Source organism: Aulonocara stuartgranti (genome assembly GCF_965226115.1).
Source record: "Aulonocara stuartgranti genome assembly, chromosome: 11".
NCBI lineage: Eukaryota > Metazoa > Chordata > Actinopteri > Cichliformes > Cichlidae > Aulonocara > Aulonocara stuartgranti.
This window is the reverse complement of record NC_138947.1, coordinates 26,689,356-26,716,794: the sequence shown is the minus strand read 5'-3', so window position 1 is coordinate 26,716,794 and position 27,439 is coordinate 26,689,356. Positions and strand designations below refer to the sequence as shown.

At 40.8% G+C, this 27,439-nt stretch overlaps 1 protein-coding gene across 7 annotated transcripts in view; it reads left to right on the top strand.

The window, feature by feature from the left end:
• Nucleotides 1-2,303: 2,303 nt before the first annotated feature.
• The window catches only part of ulk4 (unc-51 like kinase 4), a 119,036-nt gene continuing 93,900 nt past the window's right edge, over nt 2,304-27,439 (top strand). For 4 of the 7 annotated variants that reach the window (XM_082552632.1, XM_082552636.1, XM_082552638.1 and 1 more), the window contains exons 1-17: nt 4,382-4,428; nt 4,529-4,669; nt 4,996-5,095; nt 5,387-5,526; nt 5,620-5,782; nt 6,154-6,255; nt 6,351-6,434; nt 6,605-6,680; nt 7,943-8,086; nt 8,779-8,972; nt 9,368-9,437; nt 9,672-9,843; nt 10,058-10,118; nt 10,231-10,415; nt 11,223-11,269; nt 11,683-11,761; nt 26,112-26,219. In XM_082552632.1, coding sequence (XP_082408758.1) covers nt 4,426-4,428; nt 4,529-4,669; nt 4,996-5,095; nt 5,387-5,526; nt 5,620-5,782; nt 6,154-6,255; nt 6,351-6,434; nt 6,605-6,680; nt 7,943-8,086; nt 8,779-8,972; nt 9,368-9,437; nt 9,672-9,843; nt 10,058-10,118; nt 10,231-10,415; nt 11,223-11,269; nt 11,683-11,761; nt 26,112-26,219 — 1,869 coding nt within the window. In that variant the 5' untranslated portion in view covers nt 4,382-4,425. The other 3 variants (XM_082552633.1, XM_082552634.1, XM_082552635.1) reach the window with 3 other exon arrangements.

The following is a 27,439-nucleotide window of genomic DNA, read 5'->3' as shown; positions in this document are numbered from 1 at the left end:
ACCTGTAAAGATGCTGTTACAGTAATCAAGCCTACTAAAGATGAATGCATGGACTAGTTTTTCCAGGTCCTGTTGAGACATCAGATCTTTTATCCTTGATATATTCTTGAGGTGATAGTAAGCTGACTTTGTTATTGTCTTAATGTGTTTTTCTAAGTTTAGGTCTGCATCCATCACTACACCCAAATTTCTCGCCTGGTTTGTGGTTTTTAGATGTATAGATTGAAGTTCTCTGGTGACCTGTAATCGTTTTTCTTTGGCGCCAAAGACTATTACCTCAGTTTTGTTTTTGTTTAGCTGGAGAAAATTGTGGCACAACCAGTCATTGATTTCCTCAATGCATTTACCAAGAGCCTGTACAGGGCCTCGGTCTCCTGGTGACATTGTGATATATATTTGTGTGTCATCTGCATAGCTGTGATAGTTTATTTTGTTGTTGTTTATAATCTGTGCCAGTGGGAGCATGTAGATGTTAAACAGAAGGGGTCCCAAGATGGAACCTTGGGGAACTCCACATGTGATACTTGTCTGCTCAGATGTGAAGTTACCTATTGATACAAAGTATTTCCTGTTTTCTACGTATGTTTTGAACCAGTTTAGTACAGTTCCTGAAAGACCTGTCCAGTTCTCCAGTCGTTTGAGTAATATGTTGTGGTCAACTGTATCAAATGCTGCACTGAGATCCAGTAAAACTAGGACTGACATTTTTCCACTGTCTGTATTCAGACATATGTCATTAAACACTTTGGTCAGAGCGGTTTCAGTGCTGTGGTTCTGTCTAAAACCTGACTGGAAGGCATCGTAGCAATTATTCTGTTTTAAGAAGTAACTGAGCTGTTGAGAAACTGCTTTTTCAATGATCTTACTTAAAAACGGGAGATTTGAGATCGGCCTGTAGTTGTTCATTTGTGTCTTGTCAAGATTGTCCTTTTTCAGTATAGGTTTGATTACAGCAGTTTTTAGTGATTCTGGAAACACACCTGATAATAAAGAAAAGTTGACGATCTGTAACAGGTCTGACTCTAAAGTCTTTGAGACCTTTTTGAAAAAACTTGTTGGCAGGACATCTAAACAGCAGGAGGAGGAGTTCAGTTGACCTAAGATGTCCTCCAGGTCTTTGCTGTTAATAGGTTGAAACTGTTTCATGGTGTTTAAACAGTTTTTTGGTGGACACAGTACATATCCTGGATCTGCTGTTGATGTACCAATTGCTTGTCTAATTTTTTGGATTTTTTTCAGTGAAGAATTTGGCAAAGTCATTGCAGGCCATGGTCGAATGAAGTTCAGCTGCCACTGACACAGGAGGGTTTGTTAGCCTGTCAACTGTAGAAAATAAGACCCGAGCATTATGGCTGTTTTTAGTGATGATGTCAGAGAAGTAGGACCTCCTTGCATTCCTCAGTTGTAAATTATAATTGTGAAGTTTCTCTTTATAAATGTCATAATGAACCTGGAGGTTTGTTTTTCTCCATCTGCGCTCAGCTTTCCTACACTCTCTTTTTTCTTTTTTCACCAGTGTGGAGTTTCTCCATGGAGACTTTTTCCTTCCAGAGATAACCTTCACCTTAATGGGAGCAATAGTGTCCATTACATTTAACATTTTTGCATTAAAGCTATTGACGAGCTCATTGACTGACCCTCTGGGCAGGTCAGGTGTTAATGGGAAGACCTGGTTAAAAATTGCACTACTGTGTTCAGTTATACACCGTTTTGTGATCACTGTTGTTGATATATTTGTGTGGGCTGAGATTTTACTTTCAAAGAAAACACAGTAATGATCAGACAGGCCCAAGAGATAGTGAGAAAAATCATTTACCTAGACAATGTCTGATTTTTTTTTCTTCCCCATTTTCATTTTCAGAGTAGGACTTTACTTATTTTCTTGTTTATATTACAGTGTATGGACACATACACATTTTTCATAAATTTAAGTGGCATTGCATAGGAGTTACTATTTCATTCCCAGATGAACAGAATCAACTTTTTGGGATTTACTTACATTGATGATTGAGCATGCGTCAAGACAATCTATTTCATTGAACCAGGAAAGCTGTCATTGTGTATTTACAAAGTTCAAGGGTCAAGGTTCTTTATTTGTCACATGCATAGTTATACAAGTATAACACACAGTGAAATGTAACCTGACACGCTCCTCGACATGTGCAAAAATAGGGGGGGGGGGGTTAGAGGAAGAACATTATATATATATATATAGTATATACATTAGGTGAATGTGCAGTAGTAGCAGCAAGCAGGTGAATTCTGTACATTAATAAGAATAGACAATCTGACTATTTTACAGAATAGACAATATAAACATATTTAAAATTAAAGGAATTTGAAATGTACATTGTGCCTGGGTTTAGAGTGTTTGGAAGAGAGTCCTGTCTCAGTCAATTATAGATGATGTGAGAGGGCGGGTGTGTGTGTTTAGGGCCCGGATGGCTTGGGGATAGAAGCTTCTCTTGAGTCTCTCTGTCCTTGCTCGGATGATGTGGAACCTTCTACCGGATTGCAGAAGTTGGAACAGTTTGTTGCCAGGATGGGACGGGTCCTTCAGTATCTGCGCTGCTCTAGTCCGGCATCTCCTGGTTTAGGTGTCCTGAAGCGGGGGGAGAGCAATCCTGCAGCAGCGTTCTGCTGTACGGATCACTCTCTGGAGAGCTTTTTGGTCCTTAACACAGCTGTTCCCGAACCACGATGTGATGTTCTGTGAAAATGCTCTCCACAGTGCCTGTATAGAAAATCCTGAGGATCTTTGGAGAGACCCTGAACTTCCTCAGTTGACACAGTCGGGTTACACAGCCGGGTTAAGAAATGTAATGACTGTTGTCTTTACTTGAACTTTGCAATAACAAAAAACTATGGTAAATACATTGAAAGCATCACTGGCTTTTATTTTGTTGAATGAAATATGTTCTCCGGAATTCGTCCCTGGCATTTTTATGTAACCTAGCTAGTTGGGAAGTTTTAAATTTATGCAGATTTCCACCGTTCCCTGCTCTTATATGGAGAGAAATTTGCCGCAAAAGACTGACATACTTCTATCCCTAGCTTATTAAGTTATTCGTAAGCCAGCTTCAAACATTTTTTAAAAACAATTTATTTATTCATTCTCATTTCCAGACAGTTTGATTAGAGTGAGGAAACAAAACCGTTTGGTTAGGTTTAGAAAAACATTTCAGTTTCAATAAAGTCAATCACCTTTTACGAAGCCACAATGGAAAACGTCTCACACGTGACCACATTTCACACAGTTTTAACTTAATTCACCAGTGTCCCCGCTGCCCTGTGGGCTGGCAAACACTGTAAGGCCTTTTGTCTGCCAATATCATTTAATTAATGACGTCATTCTACACTCTCACATGGATTGTGTGTATGCCCGCATTTAGACCCCGAAGACCGGAGTATGACCAGAGTTAGAGCTTACCTCCGGAATATTCAGAAGTACTCTGAAAATTATTTTTATAACACAAATTTAAAACTGAGTTTTATAAATTTCTCTGTTATAGTTTATTATAAAACGCCATTACAGCCACTTTAATTTGGATTCCAAGCGCCCGCTGTCTGTTGTGTTCACTCTAGTATCCTAGCAACGTGGGAATATACCATTTGGAGGTGGATCAGGTTAAAACTAATACAGCGTTTTTCACAAAATCACAGTTTTGCTTATATCTTATTTAAACCGAAACATTTTATTAAATATAATTACTTATCTGTATGCACATATAATGACTATGACGAGAAGATACAGCCTTTATTTCATGCCAACATTTTCACTACCCCCCACTCTTCCATTTGGAACAATGCGACCCATCACTCTTCCGCTCACAAACAGCGGGTCGTTGAAGAGGTAGGTTTCAAGCTACTTTAATGTGAAGTGTAAAAAAATAACAAGCTCAGCATTAATCGCAAATGTTTTTTATGAGCCTGTGTATAGGCGTGTGCAGGTCTCTTATAATTACTTTCACTTCAACTGTTAACTTTTTTTGTTCAAAGAGTGCAAACTACCTGAGCTCCTGAACGTACAACAGACCATGAAGCCCCCGAGGTCAACCGTTATTTTAAAGTTTACGTTAATGCCTCATAACATATATGTTTTTTCACACATAAAGGTTAATTATTTATTTTAAGCATAAAATACACACTTTGTTGTCTTGTCTTTCTGGGTGAATGTTAAGAGTTCGTTATGAAAGTGGTTGACTCTAATGAAGCTGCTGTAGTAAAACAGGTGTTCCGCTAATTAAAGGTAATCAGGCGGATTTTTTACAGGTGTGGCTCTCCAACAAATATAGTACCCCACCTTTAAATATATATATGTATTTGGATGTTGTTAAAACAGATTTATGACAAGATTCCCAGAGGTCCCATTTATCAAAACGCGTGCAAGAGCAGATAATATTCCATACGTACTGTACAACTTGCATGGTATAGTTTGAATTACTGTAAGGCTTCTGTTTTTCACTGATGGGAAAAAAAAGTTTGAAGTGAATAGATATAAATTAGGCCTTTTTTTTCTTCTCCACAGCAAATGGAAAACTTCATTCTGTACGAGGAGCTTGGGGCAGGCCACAACTCAGTTGTCTATAAAGGAAGAAGGAAGGGCAATCTCAACTATGTTGCCATCAAATGCACTGACAAAACCAAGAAATCCGAGATTACTAACCATGTAGGACAATGTTTGAACTTAGTAGTACATCTTCTAGTTGTATTAGTTTTATATACCAATAACAGAGTTGTTTTTAACAGTCCAAAGAAGGCTGTGATTAGTATTGATATATCTAACTGTCAATCTATTTTCCGCCTGTTAGGGGATGATCTCCCTTTCTGAGGCCACTGCTCCCAGTACACTAGCATATATACAGTGTGCTTTTCATATTGAATAAGATCATGTGAATGATTAGTGCATGATATTTTTAGGTGGAATTTGGCATTGAGCTTTGCCGTAAAAAGCCTGCTTTATAAAAGTGTTCTGATGATTCACTTTTGTATAAGGTACGCCTCACCCAGGATCTGGATCATCCAAATATAGCCAACTTCTACGAGTGGTATGAGACAAGTAACCACCTGTGGTTGGTGGTGGAGCTTTGTACAGGTCAGTCATTATTCCTGGCAGTTGTTATAAACAGTACCCGAATATCAAAGAATATATTTGATGAGAACCACAACTTATAGCAGCTTAAGGCTTAAATTACTTTAATATTTTAAGTTTTTAATAATAAATGTCCTTTCAGAATGTGTTTTTCCCCATTACTCATATATATTCAGTGTTGGTATAGTCTGTAACCACATTTTTTTTAAGCAGTGCAAGGTGTGTCATTCTTTGTTCTCTTTGTTTTTACCTCATGTGCCAAACTTGCATACAAACATGTGCTGTAAATTTCAGGGGGTTCCATGGAGTCTGTAATTGCCCATGATGGAAGCCTGTCACAAGATGCGGTACGAAGGTTTGGATGGCACTTAGTCAAAGGACTGAAACACATCCATGAGTTAGGAATCATTTTCTCTGACCTGACTCCTGCTAAGGTTTGCACCTGCATTCATCTCTATGTAAGTGTATAACAGCAATGCTACCATCATATATGAATGTTGTAATATTTCTCTTTCTGTTGCTCATAGATCCTACTTGATGGCAGCGGCATTCTGAAGTTTGGTAACTTCTGTCTGTCTAAGGCAGAGGGAGACACGCTGCAGGATTTCCTTACCTTGTTCTCTGCATCTGAGGAGATAGAGGAAGGAGACAGCAATCAGAACACTGACAACTTAAAGAAAAGATTACAAGGTTAGTAATCATGCTGTTTCTGTATGCTATCATTTGTTGACTGTATAAAACCAGCTGATTAGAGATAAGAGAGGCTCTAAAGATATACAGCTGTTAGTAGCTGCTGTTGATCAGATGGAAATGTAAGCAAGGTCTTAATGTTGCATCCAGTGCTCTGGGTGTGCAACCTTAGGAGAGGTATTTCACTTAAGGCAATGACAAAAACAAGTCTTGTGTAGGGAATGTTGTTTTGAAATCTTGGTGAGATTAAAAAATAGCAGCATAAAAACTTTTTAAAAAATTAAAATATGTTAAGACTATACCATATTGTATACTTTATACTATCTGTTTTTTAAACTACTCTGTGTGCATTTATGTATGTATATTTTCAGGTTCTACAGCTTACAGTGCTCCAGAGGTTTTGGAAGGATCAGAAACTAATATGAAGTCTGATCTCTGGTCTCTTGGTTGTATATTATACTACATGTACACCGGTACTGATATGCAAACAGACTCAAACTAATGAAAATACTAATTCTGGCCTGTAATATGTTATACGGTACTGTTCTATATTGTTTTTGTTTCCCAGGTACACCCCCCTTCTTCTCTGACAACTACACTGAATTGAGAGAGATGATCTTGAATAAGGAACCACCACCTCCCAGGCAGACAGGTGACAAACACTTCCTCGCACACCCACATCATTATATACAGACACAGACTCGCACACAAAGATGTCACATTTCATATAGTGTTTGATATTCAGAAAAAAATAGTTTTAACAGATAATTGTTGATTTTATTCTTGTTGTTGTTTGTTTGGTTAATTTTCTTCTTTGTACAGTGGTTTCTGCAGGTTCTCCCTGCCAGGATTTCCAGAGTCTTCTGAAAGGGTTGCTCAACAAAAACCCTGAGAGGAGGTTAAGCTCATACACACACAACAAACACTTACAATTCTGATACAGTTGCTATAGTTTCATCATCTGGATGCTCAAATGCTTCTATAAATCGATGCACATGTTCAGAAGCATTGCTCAGACAGTGGGATTTAATAAATGAGTGATCAGTATGAATGAATGAATGCTCAGTGTGCTGAAAACAAAAAATCACCACACCACTACACCACCTGTCTGAACTGACACAAAGCAGTCTGGGTTCATGGAGTCATGCTAGTTATGCCAAAGTCTGACCTTGCCATCTGTGTGCCTTAGCAGAAATTAAAATTCATTATTCATAATCATTAATTTTTCCAGTATTGCGTTGTCCAGTTTTTGTGAGTCTGTTCCCATTGCTGCTTCAAATTTCTGTTCTTGGCTGATAGGAGAGAACACACATGGTCCTGTTTTGTTGTAGCCCATCTGCCTGGAAGTTGTAAATGTTTTGGATGCTCTTCTGCTCACCCCAGCGTGGTTATCAGAGCTCTTTTCGGCTTTAATGTCAGGTCAGCACACTCTGGCCATTCTCCCGAGACTTTTGTCATTATCAAGGTATTTCTCACGGGGTATTTTTGTTTCTCACTCCAGTTCGACAGAGCTGTGCAGACTGCAGTGAGATCAGTAATTATAGAAATACCCAAACCAACTCGTGTGGCATCAACAGTCATGCCAGAATCATGGTTGGAAATACGGCCTGATCATATTTTTCCCAATTCTAATGACATTAACTGAAGCTTCTGAGTGCTTGCATGATGGATGTTCTATTATTTAACTGTCCTTTTATTTTGCCAATGCATTGCAAGAAGGACTCCCTTTCTAAATTACAAGAACAAATAAACTTGCAGGCCTGTGTAATGGAGCTAAGTCTGACTTGTAGTTTAGTGTAGTTTGATTTTCTACAAAATTACCAAGAAATTACACAGTACTTAAAAATACTTATGCAGTATTTAAAAATACAGTATAATACATACAGTATAATACCAGGAATTTAGGCACTACCTAAATTTTTTTATACATGCTTAAATTTACCTACAGTTTAATTATGTCTCTCTCTCTTTTTTTTTTTTTTATATAAAAAACTGACTTATTAACCCCTTATTCTTGGGATACTACTTGTAGGTAAATGTAACTACAATGTAATTTCAAATAAAATAATTAAAGTTCCATTTACAGGGGAGTTGCTGTAGTTCCTGGTTGTATTGTAAGGTGTTACTCATAATGCATTTGATTTTTTGATGTATCTTTAGGATGAACTGGCCACAACTGCTGGCTCACCCTTTCTGGAAACAGATTATAAAGGAGGAAGAGGATGCCGAAAAAGGTGAAGAGAAGAATGAAGAAAATGAAGAGGCAGAAAATGTCTGCAAGGAGGTTGTTTCTTGTAGTTTCAGGTAGGTTATGTTTTTTCATTTTTCTAATCTGTTTTGATTTTAAAAGTCCAACATAATTACCAGCATTTATTTTCCTTGTTATTTTTGGCTGTCAGTCGGGATGTGAATCGTGTTTGACAAAGGTTGATATCAGAGAATTTAGCTAATAAAGAAACAGCTTGCAGAAAGGGTTCTGTATCGCCATTTTCACTCATGTGCTTCAGCATAGACCTTTTCTTGGCATTATCCGATGGAGCTACATACAAGAACACCGATGTTGGATTAAGTTGAATTGATCTTTAAATTTTATTTTTTTGCCTGCAATATCTGTCTGGATCCATTCAAGAATAGTGCAGATGATAGCTGGGTGCATTCATGAGTAGACTTCATGTGTCCTGCTTTCTGCAGGAAGCACTTTCACTTACACCAACTGACCGAGTAAAACGAGTAGTAAGAACCCGTCTGAACGGAAATACTTCCTTTTTCTCTGTTACACGTTAGAAAGGGTAACTTCAGCCAGTGCTCAGACCTGAAAAAGAAAGAAAATGACCATGAAGTCTTTTTAGTTCTCACTACCTCCACAGACACACAAACACATGTGACCTTTTCCATCCGTGGCAAGCAGCGAGCCTTGCCAACAGCCACTTAGCCCTCAGTCAGCTAGCTTATGGGATGTCTGAGAAACTAATATCATCTCTTACAACAACTGACAGGCCATGTGACAGAAGGACTGACAGCCAAAATTCTGTCAACCACACATCCTCTGGAGCCTTGAGCCAAAGCCAGACCCTGAATAGTGAAGTCGGAAGGGAGAGAAGAAGAGAAGGAGAACCTGACGATGACTCTAAGTTAACTGGGAGTCTGCAAATGTGCCGCACACTGCAGCCCAATAAGTCATTCACACTAGGTAACAGATTCGTCAAAGTCTGTGTGGTTTAGATTAAGCAACAAAATTTAATACTTAGCCACAGTAAGCTACTTAACTTTGAATTTTAATTTGTACTTTAACACTAGTCATTTTTGTATATATGAACATTGTATGTGTGATAGATTCTGTTTTTTACAATATTTATCTTCAAACCATTAATTAATCATTAATCTGGTTTTATATTCCACTGTTTTGCTTTACCATTTTTTTGTACTAGAATTTGTTTGTGTTTGGTTTTGGTTTGTTGTAGGTCTACATTATACTAGTAGTTTCTATTGTGCAGATCTGATTTCTGCTTATTATGATGTAAGGTTCATCTTTCACCATACCACAAATTTATGTGTCTTTAAGTACACACGTGCTTACTTCTCCAGATAATGTTTCAGACCTGAAGCCAAAGAGTGGTTTGGATGAGGACAGCACTGAGGCCATTTTTCTGCTCAGGTATTCTGTACTCACTCTTTCCTAGTTTCCCTTACAGAGTTTTGTTCCTGTTTTCAGTGCACAAGTTTACAGATAAATCATTCCAGAGGAAGAATGTGAATCTCGTGTCTCAAAAGTGATATGTAAGCTTTGGATTTACTCTTACAGTAGGAACACACCTAGAACGAGTGGTACTCAGATGTCTATAGTAAACCATACATTGCTCTCCATACTCTTCTCTTCCTGTTCTTGTAGCTCCCGTGCCAACTCAATCAGAAACTGCAGTTCATCTGACTGTCCAAATCAGAACATTGCACCTCAGGTTACTCTCACTACCAGTAACTGTACTGACACTACACCCTGTGTGAAGGATCTTCTCCACACTGAATTTGATCTCACTGTCACCCCAGTCCTCGACAACCCCAAGGTAAAGGCGTGTAATTATATGATATGATGGCTGTTTCATATTTCTTTTTTTAATTCATTAAAATACATCTGTCAAACCTCTGTTAGTCTTTAAGTCTTCTTAGTGGGAAACTTTCTTGCTCCTTCTTACATAAGAATAAGACATTTATTAACAACCTTTACTAGCAATGTAGAAAAAATGGCTACAATTGACTATTTTGAGCTCTGTTTAACAGATTTTGAAGAACACACCTGGGCGATATGATCCTAAAACCCTATGTGTACCTGCATATTCAGGTATGTTTTTTGAGCTGGCACAAAGTCAGTTTAGTGTCCTGAAAAAAAGCAAAAAAGTATCTCAGTGTATTGTCCCTGGTTTTTATCTTGAATCCTCTCTATTTTCCTGCAGGTGAGAAGCTACAGTCTCTGAGTGATGAAGAGTGGACTGTCTTTCTATCACAGCTTTGTTCATCCATTGAAGAACAGAGCCACTCCACTTCCACGGCCACTCGATCCAAACTCAACCTCCTGTGCTACCTCGGCTGTGTGGTTGGACATACAGTTATCGCTAACAGGCTGATTAACTCAAGACTGGTAGGAAAACATATTTGTTTTAGACTCCTGTTGAAATATGATCTGCTGGGTGGGTTTCTTGAGAACAGTTGCATAACTGTGCAGCTTAATAGAATGTATTTAATATCTCAACCCTACATGACAGCAAGGGATCCTTAGTGTTAGCTGAGGAAGATTATAGTTGGAAATCTTTCCACTGGCATGTCTACAATTGAATATTTATAATGAGCTATTGTTTTCCAGTTTGTTCATTTTCTACTGACCTTGTGCTGTTGTCTTTTTTTGTCTGTTTGTTTGCCCTGTCAACAGAGAACTTCAGTAAGAGAGGATGTAGGTGTGTGGGTCATGCTTTTGCTCCCAGCTAGTCATTAGTCAAGTGGGAGTCATTAGTACCGCACAAGGATGCAGTTTCATAGAATTATTCAGGGCTCAAATAAAGATACCTCTTTCAATCTGATTTTGGGCACAGAGTTCCTGAAAAAAATGTAAGATTAAGATTAACAAAAGCACAGGAAAATTATATTTAGAATGTTTTTTATTTATGGTATTATTACTGATATAACCATACTTTTTCTATCTGTAATTAAATAAAGTAATGATAATAGTTTTTTATACGGCTCATCTTTTCCACTCAACAATTTGAATTTGAAAAAAGTTAATTTCTTTTTACTAAAACACCGAACACTCTCATTAACAATCCTTTTAGAAGTCACAATGACCTTAGATTCCATGCTTTGTGGCAATATATCATCATTTTCTACATATTTACATTGTTTGCTATCCTTTTCCTTCTTTCTGTCACTCTAATTTCCTCAATTCTTCATTCAGCTTCTAGTTTTGGTCCACCTGTTGCGACAAGCTCCTAACTGGGACATGTAAGTATACAATGTATGTTTGTTCTATAAACAGGGGACACTGTAACATTGCTTTTTTTTAAAGTGCTAATTTCTGATGTGGCAAAACATTATGATTAAAGAAAAGCTACTGAATAATTAGAAGAAGCACGATTCTACATCCTCTCCCAATTGCTTTTTTTTTAACATTGTTTTATGAACTGCAGTTCCTATGATTATATCTAGAGTGGTTAAGCATGCTCTAAGAAATTTGATGTTTATACATTTTCTTTGCTTTATGTTGTGTTTTTCTTCTAAGGATGCTGGAAAACTTAAACACCATGACCAGTTTTATAAAATCAGTAACTGAAAATGTTTTTAAAAAATCCCGAGATGATATCCAAGCTGAAAATTCACAATTAACATAATAAATAAAAATGAAAAATGCCTTGCAGACGGAGCAAGGTTCTCAGAGTGATGGGACTACTGGCTCTGCACTGTAGTGACCTTGGATTGGACAGTCCTGTTTCTGAGGTCAGGAATATACACACATACTAAATAGAGTTATGCTTATTTCCTTTAGATTTTTTTATTTCCATGTATTCATTTATTTATTTACTTAGGGAGAACAGCTACTGCTCATTTGCTCATTTTTTTTTAACCTTAACCTAACACAATTTTCAAATGTTAGTATAAAATTTATACTAGGGCTCCTAGCTAATTGTCACAATTGTGTAGGTGTGCCAACACAGATTTAAAACCCCAAGACATTATCAATGCAATTAAATAGATATTTTATTTATGGAATTTTATTTATTTATTATGTATTAGAAATAAAAGTGTAACACTGGCAACTATAGAAAGAGCAAAACAGTCATTTTATTTCAGACAAGTTATTTAATGCGCTGAGTAACCAAAAAAATTGAGAAGTCCTGTTTTCTTCAAAATGTTTCATGATCCTCAGACCTGCAGTACAAATTTACACCACAATGTGGCAGTAAATACCAGAAAGAGCACATTTATTGATGTAAAAATGTAAATTTATCCACAACAAAATACATAAAGGTTGATTTAGCATGTCTTGCTTAATTTTATTGTGCATGTGGCCATAATTAGTACTTTTGTTTAGAGGCATGCAAACAATAATAAAAGCTTTTAGCTGAGGAAGGAGGAAAAAAACTGTCCTGAAACAAGATGTAGAAATACTTTATAGTACCAGTATTTACCAGCTGGCGGCGTTAAAAAGCTACAAGACAACCATAGCCTGTGTACAGTAAATAGGAACTTTAGAGATATCTTGCGCTCTCTTGCTTCTGCTCACTCTCGCTCTCTCTCTCTCTCTCTCTCCCTCTCTCTCTCTCACTTTTGCTCTCATCAGTTCAGTTAAATTCAGAGTGGCTATATTGGCACGGTGCTTCTGAAAAAAATATTGCCAAAATAATTTGAGTGTACACAATAATAGTGGTATAAATATTTATACAATTTATTTAATCAAGTATAACGATTAATATATAACTGTTATGTATCAGTCTATGATATATCATTTTCATGTTTGTGTCTGGATGAATCCATGTAATGTGTGTGTTTTGGTCATTCAGGGACCCTTGGGTGTGCCTCGCTCCTCGCCAAAGGAGTGTATATATAATATAAAGAGTTGAAGTACTTACTGTAAACATTGCTGTTTCATTAAACATTAGAAATTGTAGGAGGATGTGTATCTCTGACCACTCAACTCCACTCTACACAAAGAGTGACCACTAATGTACTTAGTTAAGATTGTTATTGGTGTGCTTCTAACCGTGGAGTAGATATTCTGCCATAATTTCTTTTGAAATTGGCCAGCTCTACTTCGACTTTTTTTCTTTTCTTTCTAATGTTTGAAAATGGTTTCTTGACATAATTTGGGGAACTGATTGGTGCTTGGAAAGCAGTGTTGTTGTGATAATAGCCAGAAAATGTCTGAGAGGGAGCAGTTAATCTCAGCCCCAGCTCACACAAGGGACTCTTTTCTGGGCTCATCTTTTAGTTTTGGAGGGCTTTGGACTAGAGGGTGTCTGAGGGCTAGATTTGAGGTGATTAATAAATTTGAGTGTTCAATTTTTAATTTTAATTTTCCATGGATGTCTGCCTCATTCTGCTCTGCATCCATTTGTGGCTGTTTTTCTGTGTACATGTGCAGTAAAGTGCATCTGCAGGACTGTACATGTAAACAATTCAGTTTTTTCGCATAATTACTGTGGTGACTCAGTGGAGCCTTTACTTTACTGTCTTACAACAAAAATTGACTGGTTAACACTTTAGCTGAAATTTGGAACTCAAATGAGGAATCAAATTTGCTTTTAATTGCATTTACAGCTTAAGCTTTTTTCTTTTAGTGTATTTACTGCCACGTTGAAACTCCCTGATGCTGTAATGCTCATACCAAAACAGACTTCCCTCTAGTCACTAAGAGACTGGAATCATTGATTCTAAAAAATAAATACTTAATTTTCAGCCATGGCAATCACTTTTCATCAAGTTAAAAGGTTTGGTTTGTCAAAGTGAAATGAGCATATGTACAGTGGGGCAAAAAAGTATTTAGTCAGCCACCGATTGTGCAAGTTCCCCCACCTAAAATGATGACAGAGGTCAGTAATTTGCACCAGAGGTACACTTCAACTGTGAGAGACAGAATGTGAAAAAAAAATCCATGAATCCACATAGTAGGATTTGTAAAGAATTTATTCGTAAATCAGGGTGGAAAATAAGTATTTGGTCAATAACAAAAATACAACTCAATACTTTGTAATGTAACCCAACCAGTGCAGGGGCCTCCCTACACCCCGGACTCTGCGTTGTGTTAGTTTGTGTTGGATTGGGGTGCACCGCAGAGAGACCAGTCGGACACAGGCGCTCGATTTGTGGCTCGGACCGTGCCGTTTATTCGGAAGCAGGGGCAAACACCACTCCAACTCTGCTGCTGGCCCTTTTTGAATCACAGCAAACACTCCGTGACTATCAACATTGCAAAATACAACAACACATATACACAGAATACACATTAAGTAACAATAACCGTGCCTTCTACAACATTCCACGGTCTCGGCGATGAATACAACACAAAACTGATGCAGTTCGCCACTGGCAGTGCTTACCTTTTTGAATCACAGCAAACACTGAACCAAGATGGCGCCCGCGCGAACAAGAAATCTGAAGTACGGTGTCCTGCAGAGGACAAATGGTCAAAATTGCTAAATTTTACACCATATATGCAGCTCAACAGCGACACCTTGTGACTTATTCCAGTCACTACCTTACATCCGCCCCTCCTTTAAGTGATGGCGTCCCAGTCATCAAACAAAACAAAATAAAACAGAACAGTCTCACTATGTATACAAGAATAACGGTGGTGGAAGATGTGCAGTGTAATGCGAAAATGTCTGTGTTTCCTGCAGCCCTTCTTGCTTTGGCCCTCTGCCACAGCTTCCATCCCCTTTCTATCTTCTCCTGATCCTCCCCTGGTTCGTTAACTCTCGACCCATAAGTCAGTCTCTTAGGGGGATGCCGACTCCTTGGCAAGTTCCTCCTTGGTTCACTTGGTCTGGGAGGTGAGTGGGTGACCCTGACAGTTTCATTCCCCCTCCAATCTTCACTCTCTTGTCCTGTCCCTGTGTCCCTTTCCTCTGGTCCCTTGGGGGCAAGTGATCCATTTGCTGCTTCAGGTGAAACTCCCTCCACACCTCCTTCCAGGCTATCAGCCTCCCCGTCTTCGATCATGTCCGACTCTTCATCCTGTCTGATTACTTCACCAGCCTGCTCTCCACTGTCCTCAATCCCTCCTCCATGAACCTCCTCCACGTCAAGCTCCATTTCCTCTCTTGCCTCCTCTCCCACCTGCTCCACGGGAAGAAACATACACTGCGTGAGTAGGTTGCGGTGGACCACTCTCTCTGTATCACCATTTTCTGATCGCACCACATACACCGGCATGTCTGGCTGTTTCTTCACCACAATGTATGGACGTGACTCCCACTTGTCTCCTAGTTTGCTTCGCCCCTCCACATGACACACTTTAACCAGGACTCTGTCACCCGGGCTGAAGCTTTGACTCTTTGCTTGTCGGTCATAGTATCTTTTCTGGTGACCCTTAGCCTGGCGAGAGGCCTGATTAGCCTGTGCATAAGCCTGTGACAAGCAGTCATGCAGGGTCTGGACATAATCGCTATATCCCCCCGACCCATTAGTGGTTGACAGCCCAAAGACCAAGTCGACAGGGAGCCGTGGATGCCTGCCAAACATCAGGTAGTATGGTGTGTGCCCTGTCGAATCATGGCGGGTGCAGTTGTAGGCGTGTGTCATTGCATCCACATATTCGTGCCACCGGGGTTTCAGGTGAGGTTCTAGCGTCCCCAGCATGTTCATGAGGGTGCGGTTAAACCGTTCAGTTGTCCCCTTGCCCTGTGGGTGATAGGGCGTGGTGTGGGTCTTAGTGATGCCGGTGCATTTACACAGCTCCTTCACCACAGCACTTTCAAAATTGCGCCCTTGGTCTGCATGCAGTTTTGCTGGGAAGCCAAACCGACAGAAAAAGTTTCTATACAGCACCCTAGCCACTGTGCTGGCTTTTTGGTCTTTAGTGGGTATGCTTGCGCATAGCGTGAGAAATGGTCAGTGACCACGAGGACATTTTCGATACCACCTTTTGATTTCTCAAGAGTCAAAAAATCCACACAAACTAGCTCCAAGGGGGCACTGCTGTGGATACTGACCAGGGGGGCCCTGACCCCTGCGGTTGGAGTTTTCCTAAGGCAGCACCTCTCACATTGTTTGCACCAAGCCTTGATTTCCTGGAACATCCGTGGCCAATAAAACCTCTCCCTTATCATGTGCAATGTCCTCTCAAAACCAAGGTGGCCTGAGTCATCGTGGAGAGCAGTCTTCACTGATATACGCAAATCCTCTGGTAGCACCAATTGCTCAATTACTCCCCTTTGGCTGTCTTGGACGCAGCGGTACAGGATGCCATCCCTTACCGCTAACCTTCTCCACTCCTTTAAGAGAAGGCGCACGTGCCCTTCAGCACTCATTCGCTCGCTGCGGCTCGGCTTCTGGTTCATACTATAGTGCAAGACGGGGCCAATAACAAGGTCTTTTTTCTGCCCTGCACGGAGCTCCTGTTTGGTCATGGTGGGCAGGGATTCCATCCCCACATCCCTGTAAGGCTCAGTGGATGTAGGTGGCCCGAGTTCCAGTTCCTCCCCTGTAGGCGTGCCATGGCCAGTGAGGCTTTGAGTATCCTGGGTAGCCTGTGTCACACCATGCCCCTGTTCATCGACACCCACCCACTGAGGGCATGTCTGTAGGATGTGCATGACCTCCTGGTTAGACATGCGAGAGAGGGCGTCAGCGTTTGTGTTGCTCTGTCCCCTCCGATACTGGACATCGAAATCGAAAGCAGCCAGCCTAGACACCCACCGCTGGCCTGTGGCATCCAGCTTCGCTGATGACATAACATACTTGAGAGGGTTGTTGTCTGTCTGGACAGAGAATCTACGCCCATAGAGGTGGTCGTAGAATTTGTCGGTGACCGCCCATTTAAGAGCAAGGAACTCGAGTTTGTGTGCAGGATACCTTGTCTCTGCTGGGCTCAAACCTCTACTGGCGAAGGCTATGACCCTCTCAGCTCCACCTTGGATCTGAGCTAGAACGGCGCCCAGACCCTCCCCTGAGGCGTCCGTCTGCAGAACGAAGGGCAAGCTATAGTCAGGATATCCCAGCACTGGAGCGCTTGTCAGCCTTTCTTTTAGGGTCTTAAATGCCTTCTCGTATTCATCTGTCCACAAAAAGGGTGGGTCGGTAGCCAGACTTTTCTTTCCCCCTCTCCTTTTCTTTCTGGGGTCACCAGCAGTTAGGCGGTACAGGGGAGCAGCTAGGGTAGAGTACCCACTTACATACCGCCTATAGTATCCAGCGAATCCCAGGAATTGCAACACTTCTTTGCGATTTGTGGGCCTCACCCAGTTTTTCAGCTTGCTGATCTTCTCTGGGTCTGTCCGGATCCCCTCAGCAGACACTAAGTGACCCAAATACTGAACCTCCTTTCTCACTAGGTGGCATTTAGAAGGCTTTAACTTCAAGCCATGCTCCCGAAGCCGATCGAACACCAGCTGCAGTCTTTCCAGATGCTCATCAAAGGTTTTGGAGAATATGATGAGATCATCAAGATAGATTAGGAGGTGGATGAAGTTCAAGTCGCCAAAGCAGCAGGTCATGAGTCTCTGAAAGGTGGAGGGAGCATTCTGCAGTCCAAAGGGCATACGATTTGCTTCAAACAGCCCCATAGGGGTGCTGAATGCCGTCTTGTGTTTGTCATGCTCCGCCACCTCCACCTGCCAATAACCAGAGGTGAGGTCAAGGGTGGAGAAGTATCTTGCCTGCCCTAGAGCCTCCAGGGCTTCCTCTATTCTGGGGAGAGGGAAAGCATCTCTCGTGCTACAGGAGTTCAGTTTCCTGTAGTCAATACACAGCCTTAGTGATCCATCTTTCTTGGTTACGATCACGACTGGTGAAGCATATGGACTTTTGCTGGGCCTGATAACTCCTGCTACCTCCATTTCTGTCAGCAACCTTCTCACATCCTGCCACTGTGATGGGGGGATCTTACGGTAAGGCAGTCGAAATGGCTTAGAGTCGACCAGAGGGATTTCATGTTGCACAGTCTTTGTATGGCCATAATCCAGGGGGTGCTGTGAGAACACACCCATGTTCCTTTCCACAAGCTCTTTAAGAAGGGAACGCTGGTGCTCGTTTTCGACATCTGCTCCACTTAAATCCACTTCCTGGCTTGCCACAACGTGGTCCATACCCAGGCATGCTTCTCTGCCTCCGCTAATGTGATGGCTGCCCCGCACCCTGTCTGAAAAGTCCACAATACTTTCCACCAGAGATGCCCTGGCCAGATGCGTGTGAGGCTTGATAGTGATAGCATGCTGGGAGAGGTTCATCACTCTTACCGGGGCACATCCTTTCTTTACATCAGCAAGAACTCTGGCGACCAGGATGTCTTGGCTGAGCCGCAGGGAGGGGTGGCCTTCAATTAGGGCTGTATAAGTCTTTCTTTGTGGTCCAGCTTTTATTTTGCACATTAAATCCATCTCTTTCCCTGCTTGAATGTGCACCTTGCGACCAGTATAAACAACAGGGCCCACTGTGTCATCCATATCACACTGGTCAGTGCTCTCAATCTCTAGCAGGGAGGCGTGCCACTCCGGATGAGTCTCCTTGACCTGGAGGAGGAACTGCTGGCCGTAGGTTGCCTGGAGGTGACTTCTGGAGGCACGGAGGACATTAGTTCCCACAAGCAGAGGAACAGAGGAGCGGTACTCTGTGTTAGTGACAACAAAAGCAGGCACACCCTTAAACTCTCTCCCCAACAATTTTAGGTTGATGCGTAGCACACCATGGTAGGTGACACTCTGGCCCTCTGCACCTTCTATGGGTATCTTAGAAGGCTGCAGTTTTTGTTTATGGAGGGTGGGGTGGCTGCGCCAGTACTGATGCGTAATACTGGTTATCTGGGAGCCAGAGTCGATGAGTGCCCTGCACTTCATTCCGTTGACTTCCACCTCCCCCTCATTCCTGGGACCAACTAGGGGAGTGCTCTCTCCTCCGTCACCTTTGTTCACCTGCAGTGTGGGGACTTGCTGCTCGCCCATGGTTGCCCCGGCGAAACACTGGAGGGGCTGTAGTTAGAGGGCTGTGGTTGGACTGGCTTGTCTGGTTGGTTGGCACTGACCTTGGGCGAATTTCAGATAGGTGTGAGGGCACCTGCATTTGGCCTCCATAGGGTGGCTGTGGTGGGGCATGAGCTGGAGCCATGCCAAGATCAGTCTGGGGTGAAAGCATGGTTGGTGGTGGGGTCTGTTGTGTGCCCAGCCCAGAGTCGGTGAGGTCCCTGATTGGGGTGTGATACTGTAACCGCTGGCCAGTGAAGCTGGGGAACTGGGTGACCAGCTTCGACTTCACTGATGACTGTTGGTCCACTGTACTGGCGCTAGCTGTAGCCCCTTCATTCAAAAGGTGAGGCTGTGCCCTCTTTGGAGTGTCTGCAAAGTCTCTCAACATTTTCACTGTCCTGTATCTCTAATTTAGCTGCACCAGAAAATGTGTGTGGGCTACTTGTAGTATGCTTAACTGTGAGTAAGTACAATATATTTCTAGTAAAATAGAACACAACACAGATGTATGACAACTATCATTCTATAACGCAGAAAAAAAAGAATTCACAAAAAACAGCATTAAACTCAGAGCGTAGTTAAACAACTATCTTCAGCACAGAGGTTGTGAATGACACAAATCAGCAGCAATTGCTTAACCGTATTCAATGATTATCATTATAGACAGGGAACATCATTTAGCATTCTTTCTACAATTCAAGTCTCTGAGTCTTTTTTTTTTTTTTTCAGGGACAGAAACCCTCAAATGAAACCACCCCAAGATTTCACTTTCAAAGGATATGCCTGGGGAGATGAAAGTCCCAGTAATACAGCTGCACAGGCAGTTATATACTTAGTTCAGCACCCCATCAGATGGCGACACCTCTTACTATGGCTGCGTAGCTGGGGGGTGTCGGCATTGCTTTCTCTTCGGTCTCGAAGTGCCACAAATCCGGGTCACGGCACCAAAGATGTAACCCAACCAGTGCAGGGGCCTCCCTACACCCCGGACTCTGCGTTGTGTTAGTTTGTGTTGGATTGGGGTGCACCGCAGAGAGACCAGTCGGACACAGGCGCTCGATTTGTGGCTCGGACCGTGCCGTTTATTCGGAAGCAGGGGCAAACACCACTCCAACTCTGCTGCTGGCCCTTTTTGAATCACAGCAAACACTCCATGACTATCAACATTGCAAAATACAACAACACATATACACAGAATACACATTAAGTAACAATAACCGTGCCTTCTACAACATTCCACGGTCTCGGCGATGAATACAACACAAAACTGATGCAGTTCGCCACTGGCAGTGCTTACCTTTTTGAATCACAGCAAACACTGAACCAAGATGGCGCCCGCGCGAACAAGAAATCTGAAGTACGGTGTCCTGCAGAGGACAAATGGTCAAAATTGCTAAATTTTACACCATATATGCAGCTCAACAGCGACACCTTGTGACTTATTCCAGTCACTACCTTACAGTAACATAACCTTTGTTGGCAATAACAGAGGTCAAACGTTTACTATAGGTCTTTACCAGGTTTGCACACACAGTAGCTGGTATTTTGGCCCATTCCTCCATGCAGATCTTCTCGAGAGCAGTGATGTTTTGGGGCTGTCGCCGAGCAACACGGACTTTCAACTCCCGCCACAGATTTTCTATGGGGTTGAGGTCTGGAGACTGGCTAGGCCACTCCAGGACTTTCAAATGCTTCTTACGGAGCCACTCCTTTGTTGCCCGGGCGGTGTGTTTTGGATCATTGTCATGTTGGAAGACCCAGCCTCGTTTCATCTTCAAAGTTCTCACTGATGGAAGGAGGTTTTGGCTCAAAATCTCACGATACATGGCCCCATTCATTCTGTCCTTAACACGGATCAGTCGTCCTGTCCCCTTGGCAGAAAAACAGCCCCATAGCATGATGTTTCCACCCCCATGCTTCACAGTAGGTATGGTGTTCTTGGGATGCAACTCAGTATTCTTCTTCCTCCAAACACGACGAGTTGAGTTTATACCAAAAAGTTCTACTTTGGTTTCATCTGACCACATGACATTCTCCCAATCCTCTGCTGTATCATCCATGTGCTCTCTGGCAAACTTCAGACGGGCCTGGACATGCACTGGCTTCAGCAGCGGAACACGTCTGGCACTGCGGGATTTGATTCCCTGCCGTTGTAGTGTGTTACTGATGGTGACCTTTGTTACTTTGGTCCCAGCTCTCTGCAGGTCATTCACCAGGTCCCCCCGTGTGGTTCTGGGATCTTTGCTCACCGTTCTCATGATCATTTTGACCCCACGGGATGAGATCTTTCGTGGAGCCCCAGATCGAGGGAGATTATCAGTGGTCTTGTATGTCTTCCATTTTCTGATGATTGCTCCCACAGTTGATTTTTCCACACCAAGCTGCTTGCCTATTGTAGATTCACTCTTCCCAGTCTGGTGCAGGTCTACAATACTTTTCCTGGTGTCCTTCAAAAGCTCTTTGGTCTTGGCCATGGCGGAGTTTGGAGTCTGACTGTTTGAGGCTGTGGACAGGTGTCTTTTATACAGATGATGAGTTCAAACAGGTGCCATTCATACAGGTAACGAGTGGGGGACAGAAAAGCTTCTTACAGAAGACGTTACAGGCCTGTGAGAGCCAGAGATTTTCCTTGTTTGAGGTGACCAAATACTTATTTTCCACCCTGGTTTACGAATAAATTCTTTACAAATCCTACCATGTGAATACATGGATTTTTTTTTTTTCACATTCTGTCTCTCACAGTTGAAGTGTACCTCTGGTGCAAATTACTGACCTCTGTCATCATTTTAAGTGGGGGAACTTGCACAATCGGTGGCTGACTAAATACTTTTTTGCCCCACTGTATGTTCAATAGTACAGTGGTTTAGGTGGAAGATTTTAATTTATCATGGGTCATCCATAAACAATATTTAGTGACCTTTTTTATGAATGTGCCTATGCACATGCTGACATAGATGCCATGGTACTTACATGGTCATGTTTAGTGCCACAAATGAGAGAAATTAGCCTTATGATAAAATATTGATATTACCAGTGGCCATATTGGCAGGAATGTATTGATTGTCTTGTTTTTGTTTGTCTGATTTTTACTATATACTGATATGTGATTTGTCAGATAATGTAACTTTAAAGCCTTTGCAGATTTGTCATCACTGTCTAGGGCCCATCATAAGCATTGCAGTTTATTGGTTTCCCTTGTTGAGTCATTTCTCTAAAGAGTCCCCTCTGAACTTTCTGTTAACTATGTACAAGCAGAAGGGAGAGACGCATTACCAGTGAGACTTACAAAACAAGTAGTTTCTGATTTGTAGTTTCATCATATCAGGCATCATTTTTTTGAGTCCTGGACATTGGCAGATTCTTGATGGAGTTTAAAAAATGGCTTCATCAAAGTAGAATCTACTGGGGGTGTATAAATGGCACAGAGATCTAGCTATGTGCTATTTGTCAGTGATGCCCAGGGCTTATTCTTATTTACCATGGTTTACTGTCGACATCTTACGCCAGAGAACTGTTTTATACCACACCAGTTGTCTTCTGGCTCTTTGCTGCTACTGGGATGGCTGTAGCTCAGGCAGTAGAGCAGGTCATCTACTGATCATCTACTGATACTGGTGGTTTGATTCCTGGCTTCCCCTAGTCTGCATGCCTCTTGGTCAAGATACTAACCCCAAATTGCTCTCCAATGCATCCCTCGGAGTATGAATGTGTGTGTGAATGTTAGTTAGAAAGCACTAAGAAAATGTGCTTGTTTGAATCGGTGAATGCACATGTTGTGTAAAGTGCTTTGAGTGCTCAGAAGAGTAGAAAAGCGCTATATAAGAACCAGTCTATTTACCATTTACCGAGTCATCACAGCGATATACAAAATGGACGACTTTGGCATCGCAGTTTCTCTTTAGTGAATTGTTAAAAACCAATGATGAGTGGAAAAAAATCAGCTACTAATGACAAGGATAACAAAAAGCATTATATAAATAATCTTTGTGTCTGTAGTCGTGTGTCCATCTATAGACGCAGCAGAGGTGTTTTGTGTGTTTCTGCAAGTGTGCTTTTTTTTTTTTTTTTTAAACCATGTTTATGCGAGGACTCAGCAGGGGTCTCTTTTATGATATTTTGTGTGTGTGTGTGTGTGTGGGGGGGTTGTTTGTTTGTTTTTTTTCCTTCTTTTGGTGCATCTGTGTTTGTGTTTGTCCTTATGTTATAGTGATGCTAACAGATGACCAATAAAAGATTTTTTTCTCTGGTGTGTGTGTGTGTGTGTGTGTGTGTGTGTGTGTGTGTGTGTGTGTGTGTGTGTGTTTTCTCAGCAGGGGTCCTCTCACTGATATTCTGCTAATCAGAGTTTTGGGGCTGGGCTTAGTTACCATGGTAGCTGCGATATGCTTTCATTACTCTTCAATAGACACACTCGTCTGTCTCTCTTCCTGTCTCACTGTTCTTTCTTCCTGTCCTGTTTGTTTCTCTTTTGTCTTTCTACAGTGAGTCTGTCATTGTCCTTCAGCCGTCAAATAGAATTAAATGAAAAATAAATGTTTTGTTTTAATGTTACTAATGCATGTTTCTTGCTTTCTTAATGTGAGATAGAGAAGCTGTGCTTTCAAAATCCACTACACATGATCTTCCCCAGATTTTCTGGGAGTTTTGCCACAAAAGCTTGAACTGTGAAGGGTTATAGGAAAGCAATGAATTTTACAAGCTCACAGCAATCCTTAAGAAGACATATTCAGAGGGCAATGGCTCAACAAAGACATTTCTGGATTTCTAAATATCCTTTGTAAAAAAGAAAAAAAAAGTTTGGACTGACTGTGTTGTGTAATTATGTTAAGACTGATTTTGATTAAAGTTAAATAAAGTTGATTAAAGTGGCACGTCTGGATACTCTTATGGGTAAACAATATAAAAGTCTTGTTTCCTAGAGATATTTGGTGAATGTGTTTTTAGATGCTGTGATAATCTGTGCCTCACATTGTTAGTATAAGATATGTGATCCATTAATCTGAATTTAGCCGTGCAACAAACTGACAAACTATCCAGGTGTGCCCCCGCCTTTCACGCTATGACAGCTGGGATTGAAATCTGGTGTACTGATTTATAAGTCAGTCTCCTCTGTCACCGCTTTATGGGCTTGTATTACCTATTAATTCTGGCTGAGTCTTCAGTCTTCTATAAGGCTAATAGTCCACCGCAGTAACTGGTCATCGCACTGTTTATTGTGTGTGTGTGTGTGTGTGTGTGTCTGCGTTGTTGTTTATGTGTGTTAATTAAGTGCATGGGTTTGTATTTCCTTGTGTGCATTGATGTGCATAGTTTTCACCTGAAGTGCTGATGCTGAGATAATTGTAAGGTGTTCTCTGGGAATTATTTTTTATGTCTTCATGTAGGCTTTTTTTTTTTCTCTACCTCTCCCCTCTCCCTGAGTACAGCTGCTTGACCAGTTTCTAACACACCCCAGCATATTAATTCCCAACCTTTTCCATTTAGAAATTGTTAGTGGTTTGATCTCACTAAGGGAGTGAGAGAGAAGATTGGAAAATGGCAAAATACAATTGCTTGAGTGTAACTGTAGTGAAACTTTCTGTGGGAGAGAACATTATAATCTGTCACACTACCTCACCCTAAAATGGACAGACAGAACAACATAGCTAACAGACAGGATTGGTGAGAGAGCTGTAATAGAATCACAGCAGGCAAATTTAAAATGGAAGAGAAGGAGAAAATGTGTTCAACAATACAGAAATGATACAAAACTGGGAGAGAATGGAAACAATGGAAAAAATAAAGAAGAAAGCAGGAACAAAAGAGGAATGAGGCAGAACTTGCATCAGATCACAGAGGGGGAAAAGCTGGCAGTAATGCTAATGTCAGGAAGCAGCCAGCCAGAAAGGCTGTGTTTGCATATAATTAAGTCTGTGTGTGTGTGTGTTTACATCTGAGTTCAATGGGATTTTTTATTTTTTATTTTTTGTATTTAATGTATATCCCATCCATGCTTCTGTTTTCTTAACTCTGCCCCCCTGAACTGGATGAATAGAGGGCCTTGAGCATATCCATCCTCTAAGTCATGAAATACACCCTGGACATGTTTCCAGCCTTTCACAGGGCTATAGATAAACCAATTATGTCTTATTCCAGCAGCTAATAATCTTGTCCTTACTTAAAAGGTAAACCATAATATTATATTTTAACTCCATACACAAAGTATTTTGTTACACATTTTTGCTGTTTGTTTGTTTTTTAACATTATGCAACTTATACAACAGTTTATTGCCCAAGGAGTATTTGATGTGAGAGCAGTGTCCCTACTGTAAAAACCAACCTCAGTGCTGTAAACCTGTTGACCTCATCACTCATTTTTTCTCAAAGTCAAGCTTTGACTGGTGGATTTGTTTGGGAAGATCCAACCTGAGCATCACTCTGGGTCCTGCAGCCTTTCACTACTGGCTTTGTGTTAACCTCATAGAAGAAGTGACAATATTGCATTTGCAGGTTCTTTCAAAGAACATCAGTGGATAATTGTTCAGCTTTACTAAAACAAACAGTTGTTAAATGTTTTTCAGGTTAGCATGACATTGTTGCCGTTTTAGTCATCAAATTCTAAATAATATGCATGTCTTCGTTCCTCAAAAGTTGTAGACCAGGTTTTTGTTGACTACAACACAGGCAGCTCCTGGTAGATTTGGACTATAATCCTACACAGTGGGACAGCTTTGCAGGCTTTGAAATTATGATCTCTGTAATAGTGGCCTTAGTGACTTTGACAAAATCAATTTTCCTGTTTTTCCTTAATATTTTTAGTTGATTGCGTTCATAAATTAGATATTTGGTTTTAGCTAAGCTTTTTGTATTTGCTACCTCAACTTAAAAATAATGTTAGAATATAAGAGTTTTGAAGTTGAAATTTTTATGTGCTAGCAGAGCATTGCCATGCTTCTGGTGATGTCTCTGGGTAATACAGATGCCCCTGGCTTGTATTAAAAAATAGAATATGTCCAGCCCTAGGGAAATATATAAATGTAAAATGAATTGTAATTTTATTGTGCAGATAGTTTTTTTTTTAAATTATTATTATTATTATTATTATTATTATTGTTTTTTAAATTTTCATGTGATTGAACTTTAATTGAAAATAGAAGTACTATTGAAAGTGTTTGTCATGCTCTTTGCAGGCTGTGTCCACACTAACAGACCTGCTGAGGGATAATCTAAGGAACAGTAAAATAAAACGGCTCCTGCTGCCACCACTCGCGGAGTTCCTCTACCTCATCTCCTCTCAGGTACACTTTGAATGTCAGAAGCCAACGTGAAGAGACATTTTTAAAGAGATAGATATGTTGCAGTTTATTGAAACATGATTATGTTTCCAAACACGTCTATAGAAGTCGGTCCACATGCATACTTGCTTTAGGCATGAAAAGGACACTCATTGCAGGAGGTTGCATAAGTGGCAAGAACATTACTCGTTTTTTTTAACACTCATTCTTTGTGAAGTAGATTTTTCCTTGATTAGAAGAGGTATAACAGAAGAGGAGCTGTTAATAGAAATGTTATTTGGCATTTTTGTCAAGAAGAAACCAGCAGATTGGGGCAGGTGCATTTCTTACTATTTGATTTTATTCTTTTTATTACCGTTAACCTGCGATTAAAGTCTGTTTTCCATACACCATTGTTAAGACTAATTCATGAAGGTCTTTAATTAGTCTCAGACAAATTCTCTTAATATTGTTCTACATACTAGACAAGGCAGTGGCATATTATGTCATTAAATGACCCGAACAATTATGTTAATACAAGCAGTAAGGAATACAATGAAAGAAATGATTCACTGGCTGCTCACCTTGCTGTTAACTTTAAGTGGCTGTGAATGTGTCATATCATCTTTCGCCAATAGTTCAGCAGTGAAATTGATTTCTTCAGTTAATAAGTAAAAATGAACACAGAATTGATGTCACAAGTAAGACTGTTTGTTATTTCTTCAGTGGTAATGTTCAGCTTTAGGTGAAATGAATGAAAGTACTCTGTCATCAGGTAATGGACTTTATATCTACACACTAACTAAATTCAGTTGAAATTTAATTGACCCCCAGCCCTGAGAATTAGAGCGAAGGGGGCCTTGTTTGACTTCATTACCAGGGGCACTACAATTTATTGCCAGTTAACCTAATTTACCCAGGCAGGTCAATTAAGCATAAGATTTTTATTTACTCAACTGATGGATAACCTTTAAAAATCAATCCACCCACCTGATTGCACACATTATTCTCTGAAACCTTAAACAATCTCATTGCTGTGTCGAAGCTCCTAATAAATTGACTCTTAAGCTCCTGCAGGAATTGTGTTTGTCGACTGATGCAAATGTGTTCTATCTCCCACAGAAATCATCTAACCAGCAATTTAAACGTATACATTTTCATTTAGTTATAGTAAAAAAATGATCTTATATCAACTTACCATCCCTAAGATGCTCTGTAATGTAGTGTCTTTAGTGTTACTGAAA